This window comes from Oryctolagus cuniculus, chromosome 1, assembly GCF_051225735.1.
Source record: "Oryctolagus cuniculus isolate XC-2025 breed Fujian yellow rabbit chromosome 1, ASM5122573v1, whole genome shotgun sequence".
In the NCBI taxonomy this organism is placed as follows: Eukaryota; Metazoa; Chordata; class Mammalia; order Lagomorpha; family Leporidae; genus Oryctolagus; species Oryctolagus cuniculus.
In genome coordinates this window covers 85,531,160-85,547,177 of record NC_142867.1, presented here as the reverse complement: position 1 = coordinate 85,547,177, position 16,018 = coordinate 85,531,160, and the positions used below count along the sequence as shown (strand labels likewise).

Sequence of the window (16,018 nt, the reverse complement as noted above, 5' to 3'; positions counted from 1 at the left end):
ATTAAGAAATCAGAACCTTTAAAACTTCAATTTCCCTAATCACCGAGCAACACTGAACTTGTACTGAACTTGCAAAGGGGTCACAACTCACTCTACAATGAGAATGTGAGTAGCTACTACCTAACTGGAAAACTGTTCATCAGCAGAAATGCTCTTCTCTCTACCAGGAGGTTACATGAACCAACCCCTCTCCTACGGAGGAGCATGTGCCCTTTAAAACAGAACCACTGGTACCAACAGACTAGGACTTGTCTTAGAAGTTTGTTCACTCACTCAACAAAATTTATAGGATGCCTGTTATGTGTCAGTCACGGCTTTAGGGGCTGGGCATTGGAGCAGTGGATGAGAACTCCCACCCTGGGAGGTCTCCTATTGACAACCTGGACTGACAATAAGCAAAAGAAACTAAACATGAACATATTAAAAAAAAAAAGTGGGGCGGGGGCAGCACTGTGGTATAGTGGTTCTGCAGAGCCAGCATCCCACATGGGCACCAGTTTGTGTCTCGGCTGCTGCTCTTTGGATCCAGCTCTCTGCTAACAGCCTGGCAAAGCAGTGGAAGATGGCCCAGATTTTTGGGTCCCTGCACCCATGTGGGAGACCTGGAAGAAGCTCCTGGCTCCTGGCTTTGAATCAGCTCAGTTCCAGCTGTTGTGGCCATTTAGGGAGTGAACCAGTAGATGGATGACTTTTCTCTGCCTCTCGCTCTCTTAAAAAAAATTGATTTACTTATTTGAAAGGCAGTTAGAAGGAGAGATGAGAGATCTTCCATCCACCGGTTTACTCCCCAGATTGCTGCAATGTTTAGGACTGAATCAGGCCAAAGCCAGGAGCTTCTTCCAGGTCTCCCACATGCATGGCAGAGGCCCAAGCATTTGGGCCATCTTCTGCTGCTTTCCCAAGGCGCATTAGCAGGGAGTTGGATTGGAAGTAGAGCAGAAGGAACACTAATCAGCACCCATGTGGGATGCCAGCATCATAGGGGCAGCTTTACCTGCTAAGACACAATGCTGGCCCCTAAATACAAAGAACACATTTTAAAAGGTGTGCCAGTTCTCACAGGTACATGGCTAAACTGGCCCCGACATTCCCCTCTGAGTTTAGTCCTGAATGGGAAGACATTATGCAGTGAACAGGTAGTATCCACACTACACATTAACATGCAAACCAGACATCTGTGTGGCTTGACGTTTCTAGCTTTCTCACAGTACCACAGGGCAGGAGCATGCATTTTATCAGAGGTATGTTCATCCTTTGCACATTGCAAAGTGGGGGAAGATGACAATCATCTGAGTCTGGAAGAAGATAATGCCTTGTGGCCAGGAAGAAAATAACGATCAAGGTCAGCTGCCTGGTCATGTTGGGCCCTACTTGACCTTGTTCAGTCTGACTCTAGAAAGTAAACACAGGTATTGAAAAGATGCAGCTCATTCAGAAGAATGCAAGCAGTTAATTAAATGAACTAAAACCAGAGTCTTTTTGCTGGAAGAAGTAACTTTCCCAAGGGCAAAGGGAGCTGTGTTCCCTGCCCTGGGGGGCTTGTTCTTCAGCCCTTAGAGTTCAGCTCCTTGACTTCAGAGCCACCGAGTGTAGGGATCTCTGAGCAGAGGGTCACAGCTTTAAATATATTTGCTAGGGAGTTTGGAAGCCCTGGAAGATTAAAAACCTTTCCATAAGAGGTCTCCTGTCTCTTGGTGAAATTAAGGCGTGCTCGAAGCCTGCTTTCATTTGGATCACATCATTGAGACCTGCTCATCTCCTTTTATAAAGCAGCGGGTGTTTTATGCGAGCATTTCTCCTCACCCTCAGGACCCCGGCTTCCACACAGCAGTCTACTCAATTGGCACCTCCCAGTGGACAGATGAGTTAGCTTTCCTGATGCTTCCAAGGTGAAGTGTCTCATCAGGCATTCACACAAGCCTTGTGGAGACACACCGTTGTTCTCTTGACCTTCAGCAAGGGAGGGTCTGAAAACCTGCAGCCCTTACTGCTCAAAATCACTAAGTGTTGTGCAACTTACAGGACAGTGCCTACAGAAACTCATGAGAGTCATCAGCCTCTGGGAAAAGTCATAACTAGACTCTCAAACACCATGAGTGATGAAAACTCTGGGAGAGACAAAAACCAGCACGGTGCCTCCTGAGAACAGAGAGGATCTGCTCCTTTGCTGGCAGGGCCTTTGCTGGGGCTGCTCTTCCTCCTCCTAGCACCTGCCTCTGTCTATGCTGCCTCTCACAAGACTCGGAGCCCCTCAGGATGGGGCCTGCCTATTCACAGCTGCACAGCTGGTGCTGTGCACAATGCCTGGGCATCACAGACTCCACCGGAGCTCAGAGTGGAAACGGAAAGATCAACTCAAACGGAGGCCAAGGATCCAATTATACCCCTTCGAGTGAAACAACTACATGTGCTAGGGCATGGAGAGTTCCTGGTCTCAAACAAAGCACCCATGTTTATCATTTCAATCCAAATACAAATTAGCAGTAAGGGAAACTTTTAAAAAATCATATCATAGAAAAATAAATTAAACAAATTTCAAATTTTCCAAAGAAACCAGAGCAGAGATCATGATGGACTGTGTCAGACACAGCGATATAAAAATGTAGCAACATCAGTTACTTGTTCCTGCCATTTCTAAGTCACACTATAATTCACAGTATTAAATATCACATAATGCATAACAAAGCATTGACTGCATCCTTGACACACTGATCAGTAGACATACAAGTGAAATCTGCCTTTCTGAACACTGCAAAAGGCAGACAGCACCTTCCGCACCTTCTGTTCCTCACAAGACAGTCACTGCATTGGGTAAGCAACACTGCCCAGAGCCAGATGCAAACTTCAAGGCTCTACTCACCAAACTACTCGCCTAAACAAGGTGTTAATGCTGTAAGAATATTTTCTAAGAGCTATTTACATGGTCAGAACATGGAAAAGTTTTTGTCATATGCCAAGTCAAATTTAACTAATTTTTTTAAGATTCTATTTCTTTATTTGAGAGGCAAAGTTACAGACAGAGAGGGAAAGACAGCAAGTTCTTCCATCTGCTGGTTCACTCCCCAGATGGCTGCAACAGCTGGACCTGAGCCGATCCAAAGCCAGGCAAATCCTCTGGGTCTTCCACACAGGTACAGGGGCCCAAGCACTTGGCCATCTTCTACTGCTTTCCCTGGCCATAGCAGAGAGCTGGATCAGAAGAGGAGCAGCCAGGACTCGAACCGGCATCCATATGGGATACTGGCACTGCGGGCAGAGGCTTAGCCCACTACACTACAGCCCCAGCCATAACTCTTAATGAAAGAAAGAAGCTTGTTTTATCTGACCCGCCCATTTGTAACACTGATTCTATCACGCTCCATTGCTGCTAGGACGGTCTTCCCACATGGCCTCGATTCTGACATTGTATAAACATGATAACCTTCTAACCTGTCATCTCCAAGGGCACCATGTGGCAGATGCCACTCCTGTTCAATGTCCCTGTGTTCTGTGACAGTATGTAAATCATCTTTCAAATGCCTTTGATAACAGAACCACCTTGTAGCTAACCCCTTGGAAAGTGACTGAACTGAGATCTCTCCACTGGGCTTTACGTGTTCCTTCTTGAGCTGAAGCCAGCAAGGTAGGACTCCTGGAGCTTCTATCCTTGACTAAGTTTCCGGTGAAGCAGTGCTTGAGCTGCTGCCCTTCGGGTCAGAGTGCAACCACCAGTGGTCAGAGGAGTGCTATGAGCCAGGGTCGACACGCACCCGTGTGCGCAAGGACCACAGCACCAGACACACACCGATTAAGGACCTGCTCAGTGCAGCTCGACTGAGGGGTCCACGAGGAATACTCTTCTTGTCCCACAGTCATGAAGGGCACGTAAGAGACTCATACTAAGTTGTATTCTGGCACGTTTATTATTATCTCATAAAATAACAAGTCCCCTAAAGTTCTCGCTGTCCAGTGACTGCACAGGAGCAGAGAGGTGCTTACCCTGGTAAGAGGGCTCCTACTCCTGACGACTCTTACCAACTCTGCATTTTTCAAGCAGGACCCACACGCAGACTTGATGATGCACTGCTTCTTGGAAGGAGTTCATAAGCCATCTTCTGCAACGCCGTGTTGACCGCTGTGTTCATTAGGGACTCAGTAAGACACACTCAATATCTCTACCAAGAACAATTTGCTGCAAACCAACCAACTATGAACCAAATAGGGGTGCCTGAGACCAGATGAATCCCATGTCACAGAAGTCACGGATTTGATGTTCAAGAAAAATAGCATCAGCAAGAAGAATTCAGAAGTCTCTGCCGAGCGTGCTTATCTCCGTTAGTTGCTTTAGCTCCACTCTGTTCAGCAAAATCTGTCAAAACTGAAAACAAATATTTATGACAGACCTGTAGCTGGGACCATCCGTGCTATCAGCTCTTCGGCTGCTAAAGAGTCTATCTTACATCCTTAGCCTAATTTCAGGGCACAGGGAAGGTAGAACATGGCAACAAATCAATCAACAAGCACTGAATCCCTTTTCAAAGCCAGTGAGATCACACAAAAATAAGCGAGCTAGACAATAGGGAACAATGCTGGAGCGAGGGGCAGCCTGTTGGACAGAGAAGGAAGAGAGAGCCACCAGATAGTCAGTGCTAGGGTAAGGGCAGCCGTAGTTCTTCCCCCCCCCCCCCCGGCCCCAGGGGCTTCACCTAAGACCACAGCAGGAAAATGGTTTTAGGATGGGGGCAGGGTTCAGAAGGCTGCCCCGAAGGTCGCGTGGGCCCTACCTGTGAGCTCGGCCACCCGGCTCCCGGGCTCCTCTCCCGTCATCTCCGCGGGCCTGGGAGTTTTGCCGTCGATCACGTCCATCTTGATCATGCCGAGGTTGGTGAGCAGCAGCATGGGGTCAATGCCCTCGCTGCTGCTCTTAATGTTCTCCAGCACCCTGAGGCACTTGTAGGACTTGAGCTCACTCACGTTCTCCTCCAAGAAGAGGTTGTAGAGGCTCAGGTCATTGTACCCTTCCGACTGGAACTGCAGGACGTCAAAGGTAGGCAGGATCTCGTAGACCTTGAGGACATCCGTCTTCTGCCGGCACGGGACAAAGAGCGTGTAGACCAGCACGGGCGCCAGCAGCACGTACACCAGCAGGTTCATGAGGCTGAGCAGCTGGAAGACGCCCACGGCGATGAGCTTGCACTGGAACTGGTCGGGCACGCTGCTGTCGTTGCGCAGGATCCCCGACTTGACGCTGCACACAAACTCGTCCGAGAGCGAGGAGAGGCTGAAGTAATAGCCCAGGTAGACGCAGGCCACCAGGACGATGGCGAGCGTCAGCAGCCGGCAGCCCAGGTACTCCGCGATTAACCGGTGCGAGTTCTTCTTGGTCTTCAAGTACTGCTCCACAATGGGGTACTTGAAGTGACTTTCAGATATCTCCCATAAACTGCGAAGGAAAGGACATAAAACGAATACAGACCCTGAGACGGTCAGACCGCAGAGACGCGCTCATGGCCGCCCACGGGAAACCTCAGACAGCCTGGCTGCCTCACAGGACCGGGACTGGAAGCCGGTTTTCCAAAAGGAAGGAGAGAGATCTAGTACAAGAGTTAATATTCAGACATTCTGACAGCAATGCCTGGCACCTGGAACGTGAGAAATGTTTGTGAATAAGGAACTGTTAATAGCTTTTCTTTTTTTTTAAATTATTTTCTACTAAAACGTGCAGGATAAAGAATCTTTTAGCCCAACTCATCCGGGGAGGGTGGAGTAAGCTCAGTGGATGTGGGTGAGGCTGCAGGGCCAGGCTATCCTACTAACAGCTACGGGATGGTGTTTCTATCTAGAAAAGAAAAGTATGCATGTGGGGATAAATAAATACACTGACACAACTTCTTGAATTCAACACGGTGCCTAGGATATAGCAAAGGTTCCAGAAATGCTAGCTCTTTAATATTAATTTGACTGCTGTCAGTGACAAGAACCAGAAGGGGAAAGGCAAGGCACTACCTGCTCTTCCCCATCTCTCTCACACCCTCTCTCTGCACTCTGCTGCCCCCAGGGTCCTCTATGTTCTTCCAGGAAGGAGTAGGCCACACCAAGCAAGCTACACATGGGCCGTTAGCCTGTAACCCGATGGGGATATGTCACTCAACCAAGAATGGATCTCGAGAGCAGGACAGGTGCTGAGACAGACAGGTGGGTGTTCCTGGCTCTCAGCAACCGTCCACAGGGGGATGGCCCCCCTCCTATCCCCTAGCAATGGGAGGTCTGGGCCCAGCTGGGCAGGAGGAAAGACAGCAAACTCGCACTGTAAACCCCGACAGTCTGCCTGCTGGGGTGAAGTTACTACCTCTGTCCTACGTTCTCCTTAACTCCTGGAAACCCTGGAGCTGGGCAGACACCGTCTGTGAGGTCGAGGTTACGTGCGCTCTTTGCAGCCTTGATTGCACGGTTGTAAACTTTGTCCAGTTCCTCCATGATAAATTTCAAGTCTGAGCACAGGTGAGGAGCAGCTGCGAAACGCCAGAACAGGTGCGGCAGGTACAGAAGGATGGCGAACAACAGCAGGATGTAGGGGAAAAACTGAAAGACAAGAGAGCAAGGCCAGGTTAGCAGACCCCGCCCCCAAGGCACGGCCTGTGCCCAGGCTGCTCCCACTGTGGGACGGTGTGCAGGCCCCTGTCGCCTGGGGACACTGAGCTCATGTGTCCATACTAACCACTTCATATGGCTACCTTCACCTGCCCAGCTAATCCCCCACACTGGAAACCGCCTTTTAAAAAACCCAACGGACACTCATTTGAAGTAACTGGCAACTGCATTGTATCTCCTTTCTAATCAAGGAAGGAAAAGAAAAGGGGAAATTACTCCCATGTTCCTTCCAGTAGCTCCTGAACAAAATGCCCACCGAAAAACAGGTGAGTGTCGCTATTTTTGTTCCCACTGTTATGATTTTAAAAGCTGAGGCCTAGGCTGTTTTTCTCCCCACTCTCTGGGATTTGGGAAAATGCCACAGAAGACACAGCTTCAGAGATAGTCATTAGCCCAGTAAAACAGCTGAAACCTGAAGCTGATGTTCACTGGACACAGAGCAGACTTTGACTTTACAGTGGACACCTGAGTTCAGAGACGCCAATCACAGTGGGCAGCAGGACCCAGGGGCACAGGCAAGGTGAAGAGGATTTGCAAGTCAGGGAAAGGGGCCAGCAGAGGCTTAAACGCTGCCTGAAACATTGGCATCCCATATAGGCACTGGTTTGAGTCCCGGCTGCTACACTTCCAATCCAGTTCCCAGCTAATGTGCCCGGGAAAGCAGTGGAAGATGGCCTAAGTGCTTGGGTCCCTGTACCCACATGGGAGACCCAGATGGAGTTCCTGGCTCCACCCTGGCCACTGCGGCCACTCAGGGAGTGAACCAGTAGGTGGAAGATCTCTTTCTCTAACTCTGCTGCTCAACTAAACAAGTAAATCCTAAAACAAAGCAAAGCTATCAAGTATTTTCCTATTTTCACAGGCCTTTCAAACATGTCTAGGGACCTGCATTAGGGATCTCTGCCCCAGAGGAAGAGATAAGCAAGCACTAATGGCCCTGGGACTTCGTGAAGCCTCCTTACCTTGGAGGCTCCAGGAGGAGATGTGCATAAGTCAGCTTCCCATCATTACAACACGGTACCAGAGACAAGGTAAGCAAAAGACAAGTTGACTTTGGCTCATGGTTTTTGAGGGTTGGCCTCCAATGGCCTAGTGTATGCTCTGACTCTGGCAAGTGTCCCCTGGTGGATGGCAGAGGGAGGATCACATAGGGAGCCAGGAAGCAGCAAGTGGCGGGGCACAAACTAAGGCTTTCACAAGAGTCCCCTCCAGGGCACACCCACAAGGACCACTGAAAGAGCGCCACCCTGTGGAGCAAGCCTTTAAATACAATATTTTAGAGGATATTTCTCATCTAAACCATAGCAATGGGGTTTCTCAAAATGATTAACCCAATTTGCAAAGGGTTGCTACACAAGAACACACCCAGCAGGCTATGATCAGCTACATTTGGCTGCATGATTCAAAGCTGGCTGTAGGGAAAGCAATGTTCAATCTTTGCCCACTCTACAGGGTGCCCATTAACATAAAACCATAATTGCATGATACGGAGTTTGTCCTGCTTCTATAGCCAAGAGAACATGACATTTTCTCCAGGAATTACGGAAGGGAAAGTATTTGTAGCTTGGGCTTGTGAAGTATTTTTGTCACTTTTGTTTCAAAGCTGTCTGAATCATATTCAAATTGTTCTCAATTAAAAAGCGATTGTTTGTGGTCCATGGCAGTCTTTCTAACATATCTACATGGTACAATAATTAGAACTAATGAATAGTGCCGTACAGTTCCTTGTAATTGGGAAAACAAAAGTTTAAGGGTATAACTTACTGGGTATTTGCCTTTCTGCTAAAATATCCTTGTACCCTGATTAGCTGTGTAACTATATAACTCAATGTGCCCTTTCTTGGGTTCCTCCAAAGTAAAACACTTTTCCCTATTTAAAAATAAACAAACAAACAAAGACTACTTTCAGTGAGTCTGTAATAAGGTAGTAAAATCAATTCCACTGATCTAAAAATCTAAAAAGCATTAAATTACAATCTTTAAGACCTGTTTTTGCAAATGAGGGACGTATTCACACTGGAGTTCTCTGAGAGTCCCCCTGCTGGACGGGGCTGGCGTTGTTCCTGAGCTCTGCAAGGACAGGGAAACTGTCCTGCAGAGGGGACCAACCAGTTCCAACCACAATTTTCAGTCTCTGTGCCCTTATAATCTGTGCTGTTTCTGGAAGAGTCAGGACGACAGAACCTCCCAATGGAAGGAAGCTTGAAGGTTACGTACACAACCTCTGTCCACGGTCAAGTCACCTCCACCTCATCAAAGGAAAGAACCATCTGATGAGAACTGAACAACTCCTCTCTTTATGTGGACGTGACCCACCTTGGGATGTTAGATGCAGATAGGTAAACCACCTCAACAACATCTCCACTAAATGTAGAGTCTTCCCCAAGACCACGTAGGCCAAACATAAAAGCACTGGTCACGGCCTATGTAAATGCTAAGGGGATAGGGGAGCCTCATCCAAGATCCAAGAGGTCACACCTGCTATGTCTTCCTGTCTCATTGCACTGGAAGACAAAGTGAAGCTGTTATTACATGAAGGCTCTGCTCGAGTTCTTCCTTTTCCACATTCTCTTCCCTCTACCTGGGCCACCCTAAGCCCTTCGAAGCACCAAAGCACACCAACAGGCTCAGAGATGAGGAAGAAGAAACTGCTGAGGCTGGAAGGGTACCGTGGGCTGAACACTGTCCCTCCCCAATTCACATCTACTGCAAACCTCAGAATGGGATATTGTTTGGAAACAAGGTTTTGACAGAAGTAGTTAAAATGAGGTTGTGCCAAATTAGGAGCTGCCCGACTCTAATGGGTTCTGTCCTTCTAAAAGGCCACTGGAAGCAACACAGGGAGAAGCCGTGTATAGGCAAAGGCAGAGACTGGCATGATGCATCTCCTATCCAAGGTATACCAGCGACAGGCAGCAAACCACTGGGAAGGAGGAGAGGGGCAAGGAACAGATTTCCCCACCCCACAGACGGAATCAACCCTGCCAGCACCTTGACTTTATTTCTCTTCTGGAGACGAGAAGTCCAAATTGTGGTCAGTTAGTCATGGCAGCTCTGGAGCACGCACACAAAGGGCTGGCAGACACTGAGTTATGAAGACCCCCAAAGCACCACACTCTCTGAATTGGGAAGCCCCCAGTGCAGGGTATGAGCACTCATTCCAGAAAACCACAGCAGCAGGCCAGTGAGTAGAGAGAAGGTGGGCGCTCACTGCAGCCAAGCAAGAGACAGGGACAGAGGGGAGGCAAGGCGGGTCTGAGAGCTCCAGGCAGAGGGGGCAAGCGTGTCAGCGCCTGCTCAGAAGTGAGGGCCAGAAATGGCCAGGACAGAGGACAGTGCTGCTTTCCAGCTTACGTGAGGGTCTGGGTGGTAGCATGGAGCAGACGGCGCCAAGGTCCTGCGCCTCGTGTTGGGCCCAGCATGGGGGAGACCTGGGGAAGGGCAGGTGATGAGCACACATTCGGTGCATGGAAGGAAAAGACTCAGGAGAGAATGAGAAGCAGCCTGCAAGGAAACAAGCCAGAGCCTGCTCCCGGAGCTGCATGCAAGCAGAACGGTGCGCCCTGAGGCCGGCCGGGGCTCCCGGCAGTGGAGCAGGTGATCCTCTGGGGGCTTCCGTGCCATACATCACAGGCCCAGCTGTGAGCCACATGGTCCCTGCAGCAATCACCCAACCCTCCCTTCACAGGGTGCAGACAGTGTCCCAATAAAACTTCCTTTACTAAACAAGTGCCGGGCTGGATTCAGAGGGAGCCTGGGTCCCAATTCTTCTCAAACAGGGTGTGACCCACAGACCAGCATGGCCAGCATCACCCAGGCCCCACCAGTCTACGGTCTAGCCAGATGGTGACCTGCGAGCACAGAGAATTTCAGAAACACTGCTGCACACTGCCGGTGCCCACCCAGGGCCCCACGCCAGGCCATCAACCGGCATCACAGTCTCCTGGGAAGCCCAGCAAAGCCACATTCCTGGCCTCAAGCCCAGAGGCTCGGAAGGGGCTCAGGACCCTGTATTTTCACAGGGTCCCCAAGGTAACGCTAAGGTTTGGAAATCTCTGGTCCTACAACTCTGTCAGAGGACCCCTCCAACCACGCTTCTGTGAATCTATTTCAGATGATGTAAGATTTGCTCACTCTGTTAAGTTTTTTTAGTAAAAAGCCGATTTTTCCATTTTGGAGAGAAATCTTGCGGAACAGTTCCCAACATTCTAAACCTGAACACACAGAAAGTCCAGTTATCAAGCAGTCCTAGAGCGCCACCTGCTGGTCTCCCAGATGCACCCACATCTCCAGCAAAGACTTGTTCTGAGCACAAACTGAGAGCCATCAAGAGTCAATGAGCAGGAAAGGGAGGAGGGAAACAAAAGAAGTCGTTGAAAAAGCAAACGGGAGAAAGCACACCACAGGTCATATCTGCACCATGCACTCTGCACTGATATTCACTTGAACATTACATCAAATAACTTCCTTGGTGACATTTGACTCCCCATGTTTTAACTTCAGCATCAGAATTAAAGAAATGTTCAGGTACACCCGGAGTCTCTCATTCCCCACCATCACCGTGCTCCTGGAGAACTAAGCCTGGCTCTGTAGAGAGACACACAAGCCGTCTTACTTCTCTCCTCCCTGCAGTTAAGGGTACTTCAAAGAGTTTGTGGGTGACAGAAAGAAAAGTAAAATTTATTTTGGTGTAAAAAGCTGTGAAAATTCACATGATGAAAAACAACCATCTTTTAATTCCATCTCCAACAAACTTCCTGAAGTGCTCCCGTATCTTCTGAGTGCCCCAGGTGGGCAATGCAGTGTCCCAGGGCGCAGGGATGAAAGACACAGGCATGGCCTCTGCCTGTGTGGAACTCACAACGTTAGAACTCATGAACGAGCTAGAACTAAGGTGAGAGTGACTATACCCAAAGGTATAGTGGCAGCTGCTGGAGGGATGCACAGCCAGGGTGAGATAAAGCAGACGTTTTATTTCCATGGAACACAAAATAATTCTGCTCAGAAGACAGAAATGTTTCACCTGTCCCCCACAGATTGCAACTTGCTCTGTCCTCAGAGTACAGCTTGATATGCCTGCATATCAGCCCGTTCATGAACCTGGGATGCAGTGCAGGGGGTAGGAGAGGCTCACTGCAGAGAAACACACCGAACCAGCTAAACCTCCGAGGAAGCAGCCATCCCGAAATCCTCTAATTCTTTCTTGTGACTTCCTCCAAATTGCTCTTTATACTTTTATTAATAATTCCCCCTGAAAAGAAAAAGTGCAGCCACGAAAAGAATCTTTCTCTATTATCCCCACAGGAGTACAAAATGTTCTCGATCAAACCCACCTACTTCCAGGAAAAAAACATTCAACCGGAGCGATCAATCTATTGCCCAAGTCTTCGCCCTCTCCGGGTATGCTGCAGGATCAAATTCTCTGCATTCTCTGAAAAATCCCCAGCATCACAGCCAGTAGTGCCCCACTTCGAGGATCAGCACAACCTTTTAGGTGGAAAAGGCCCTTCAGCTGAGCCCAGAGCAATGCAGCAGGAATCAGCCAGGGTGGCATCCAGGCAGCAGGTGAGACTCAGGAGTGGAGGAGATGGCAAGAGAAGGGCTGCCTAGCATGCAGCCCCTGAGGACCCCTGCTTCTAAAGAAAAGGCCTCTGCAAAGGAGACTGGGTGTGCGGCAAGGGCTCACCCTCACAAGGAGAGGGGCCAAGTATGCTAAGCCCCGGGGAGTGAGCGAGTCCAAGTGGCCTAGGTGGGGCAGGGTCTGTGGCGAGGGGAGGTGAGACAGTACAGACTCTGGTACTTTGGAGGGCAGAGAATGATGGAGACACCAAAGGACAGAGCAGGCCCCCCTGTCTTCCCCTGTGAGGGGGAGACACATGGTTAAAATGTTAATGGGGAAGGAGATCACAGAAGGAGAATGGTTGACAATGCAAAGGAGAGAAATAAAGAATGAGGGCAGGGGGCGTGGCCCAGACCCCAACAGGACACGAAGTGGACCCAGCCCTTGGGGAAGGGAAAGGTTGGTGCTGCAGGGGGGCATGGAGAGGTCTGAGGATCTCCTATGGAGCTGTCACTAACTCCATGAGTGACCCGGGAGGGCAAGGTGGGAACCTGACTTGGCTCAAGGCAACCAGTTCAGAGTGAGGGCCATGGAGATGCAGGCGTGAAGGGGAAAGGTCAACCTCCTTGGAGGGTGGACAGGTGGCAGCACCAGGCATACTGTCCAGGAGGTGAAGACCACGAATCCTCATTATGGATGAATGGGGGTGATGGAGAAGGGGAGGGCAGAGCCAGCGGCAAGAGCGTCTAGGAGCTGGGTTTGTGCGGGAAGGCAGAGCAGCGAGGCTGAGGACATCACCAGTGGCCTCTGGACCCAAGCACATCCCGGGCCAACAGTGGGCTCCTCTGCCAGCAGGTTCCTTCCTGGATGCACTCAAGATCACCAGCCGGTAACTTCCACCAAGGAGATGGGACAGCCCCCCGAAGGCACACCACCGCCACCTGTGACTTTCTATAACACGTGGAAACATCTGGAATCTGAAGGGGGCTGTGGGGTCTTGGGCAAGGCATCCACAGCTCGGGCCCTCAGAGTCACCGCTGAGAAGTGAAGAGCCTGGAGATGTCCCGGCGGTGTGACTACCCCCCATCTGCTCAGTGTGGAGCAGCCAAAGAAGCCAACAGGAAAGCCTTCCTAAGTTCCACTTCAGGGCACCCAAGAGAACTGGAAGCGGAGACTGGAACAGATGTTCACGGCGGCCTTAGGCACAAAGGCCAAGGGCTGTCTGTGAACAGAAGAACAGATCCACAACATGTGCTCTGTTCAGGCTTAGAAGGGAATGAACTTGACACAGGCTACAAGGAGGAGGACCTTAAAAACATGATGCTAAATGAAGTAAGTCTGACACAGAAGGACAAATACGGTGAGGTGTCTACAACAGACAGGTGTTTGCCAGGGGCTGGGAGGCAAGGGGGAGTCACTGTTTATGTCCAGAATGTCTTCATCTTCCATGCATCAAGTGGTGACAGGTGCACGATGCCAAGCTCCTTAATGTCACAGAACAATATGCCTAAAAGTGGTTCAGAAGGCAAATGCTAAGTATTTAAAAATGGAAAAGCTCAAAAAAGATATCGACCATGGAAATGAAGGAGCTGAGATGTCAGAGTCCGTCCGGGCTGAGAAGGGCATGCTGACGTTCACGTCTGGCTCGGCTGCTCTGAACCTGGTTCTCTCTGCCCCCACACTGGACAGCTTCACACACCATAAGGATTGTGTCTCAGTTCTGGCTGTCAGCAGTCCAAAGCCAAGGTGTCAGCAGGACCACACTCCCACTGCAACCTCTCAGTGCGGGGATCCCTCCTTTTCCTAGAAGGCCCAGGCACCCCGCAGGTTGGCACCATTACTCCAGTATGAGCCTCCGTGGTCCCGTGGCCGTCCTCCCGCCCAGGGGTCTTCATACTGTTGTGTCCCAAATGTTCCTCTTCCTAGGAAGGCATCAGTCACATCAGAGCAGGCGCCCACCCTACTCAGGTACGACTCCACCTTAACTAGTTACACTGGACACGACTCTATGCCAGAGTCACATGTTTGGGGCCAGGGGGTTAAGACTTCAACAGACCTTTTAGGGGGCACAACCCAACCCCAACCACCACTCAAACATTGAGTTAACTCTATCTCTGGTTACCAGGAAGAGAAAATTTCTCGAAAAGAAATAAAACAGGTCTAGAGAAACCATCTGTTCCCATCTTGTCCCCCTCCCATCGACTCCTCGCCCACGGCCAGCTGGCCCCTCCGTCTTCACAAAATCCTTACTGCCGGGATCGCTGAGGATTTCATGAACCACGGCAAGCTCCGTCTCACCCACTCCACTCATGCTCTTCCTGGGCGTCTAGGATAACCATCTCCTTTTCCCATCCAGCTTTCTCATGATGTCTTTTCCGAGTTCTCCCGCACGGTTTTCCCTCCACTCAACGGTGGGCTGCCCCAGGCGGGGCCTGAGACATCGGCGGCTCCTGATGCACAGCTTGTGTCCCGGCATTCGGCCCTCTATCAGCGTCAGCTACGATCCACCCTCTCTTTCCAGCTCCATAATTTCCATTTCACTCCTTGACGTAGTTCCCACTTCTGCAATTCTATTGCAATTCTTTGAACATACTCCTGGTGATTATTTTAAATGTGTGGCTTGTCAATCACCCAGGAATCTGATTTCTCTTGGTTTTCTTGCACACCTGATTATTTCTGAGTGAGTGCTGAATACCGTACATGAAAAACCACAGTGAGAATTTCAGGCTCTGAATGGAAGGATTTTTTTTGCTTCTGGTAAGTGGGTGTCCTAGGGACACTGCTGACTCCAGATCTCCACTCACACCAGGTGGCCTAAGGTGTGCCTACCACTACTGCTAGCAGATTCCCCCTTCCTCAGTCAGGGGCGGCAGGGTAGAACTCCAGCACCAGCACTGGGACCCTTGGCCTGAACCCTCCAGGCTCCCTTACCCAGGAAACGCCACCTGGACGCAAACCTTTGCATCTCTTCCTGCTATAAAAGTTTCACAATCACTAACGTCCCTGCCAAGGCTTACGCCAGACAATCCCAGACTGGTATGTTCCTCTTCTGCGAATCTGCCAATGTCCAGCCAAGAGACTGATTAGAGCGCTCCATTTTCCTAAGCCATTAAGACACACGGACTTAAGCTGCAACAGCATGGGTTTCCACTTACAAAGTTGTTTAAGTTCAAGAACCGTGTCCATTCATACAGCAGATCCTTATCGTTCATTCCCCGGCTACCAAGCCTCGCAAAGCCGACATAGGAGCCACCTGACACTCAGGCTGGACGTCAAAGTCAAAGGCCTGACCCAAATGAAGGAAGGAGTCACTATCGGGCATCACTAGGCCAAACGGCCTGCAGTGAACACGGGGGATACAGGCTGAGTCATAGCCCACAGAAACAGCTCTTCTGAGAAAGAAAGATGCTAACTGCGAGTTCAGGAGCAGGTCAAGGCAGGAGAGAATCAACAAAGTTCAGCCTCTGGCTTTTTAGAAGTGAAAGTGGTGTTTTCTCAGCAGGTAACAGATAGATACTTGGGTGCAGAGGATACACCCATGTTCTATTTTGCTTCCATGACAGACAAAAGAACCAGTGATTGAAACAAAGTCATTTTCATGAGCACAGAGAAGACCTAACGGAGTCTCCCAGTCTCATCATTATCTAAGGGTTTTCTTCTGTACAAACTCACCAGCTGCAGCCCAGGTCCCTCAATGCCCAGCCTCAATGCATCCCCCACCTACGCCCCTCACCTTGCACACGTGCACATGTACACACACACATTCCCGACCACAGAGCTCCTGACCCCTGCTCCTTCTCCCTTCCCTGCAGTATGTGGATCCAACAG

General features: G+C 50.0%; 1 protein-coding gene across 2 annotated transcripts in view; it reads right to left on the bottom strand.

Moving 5' to 3' along the window:
• Window positions 1–3,879: 3,879 nt before the first annotated feature.
• The window catches only part of PANX1 (pannexin 1), a 47,861-nt gene continuing 35,722 nt past the window's right edge, over window positions 3,880–16,018 (bottom strand). For both annotated transcript variants that reach the window (XM_008262563.5, XM_089332655.1), the window contains exons 3-5: window positions 6,329–6,561; window positions 4,764–5,422; window positions 3,880–4,357 (exon numbers count right to left, since the gene is read on the bottom strand). In XM_008262563.5, coding sequence (XP_008260785.4) covers window positions 4,269–4,357; window positions 4,764–5,422; window positions 6,329–6,561 — 981 coding nt within the window. In that variant the 3' untranslated portion in view covers window positions 3,880–4,268. The remainder of the gene's footprint in view (window positions 4,358–4,763; window positions 5,423–6,328; window positions 6,562–16,018) is intronic.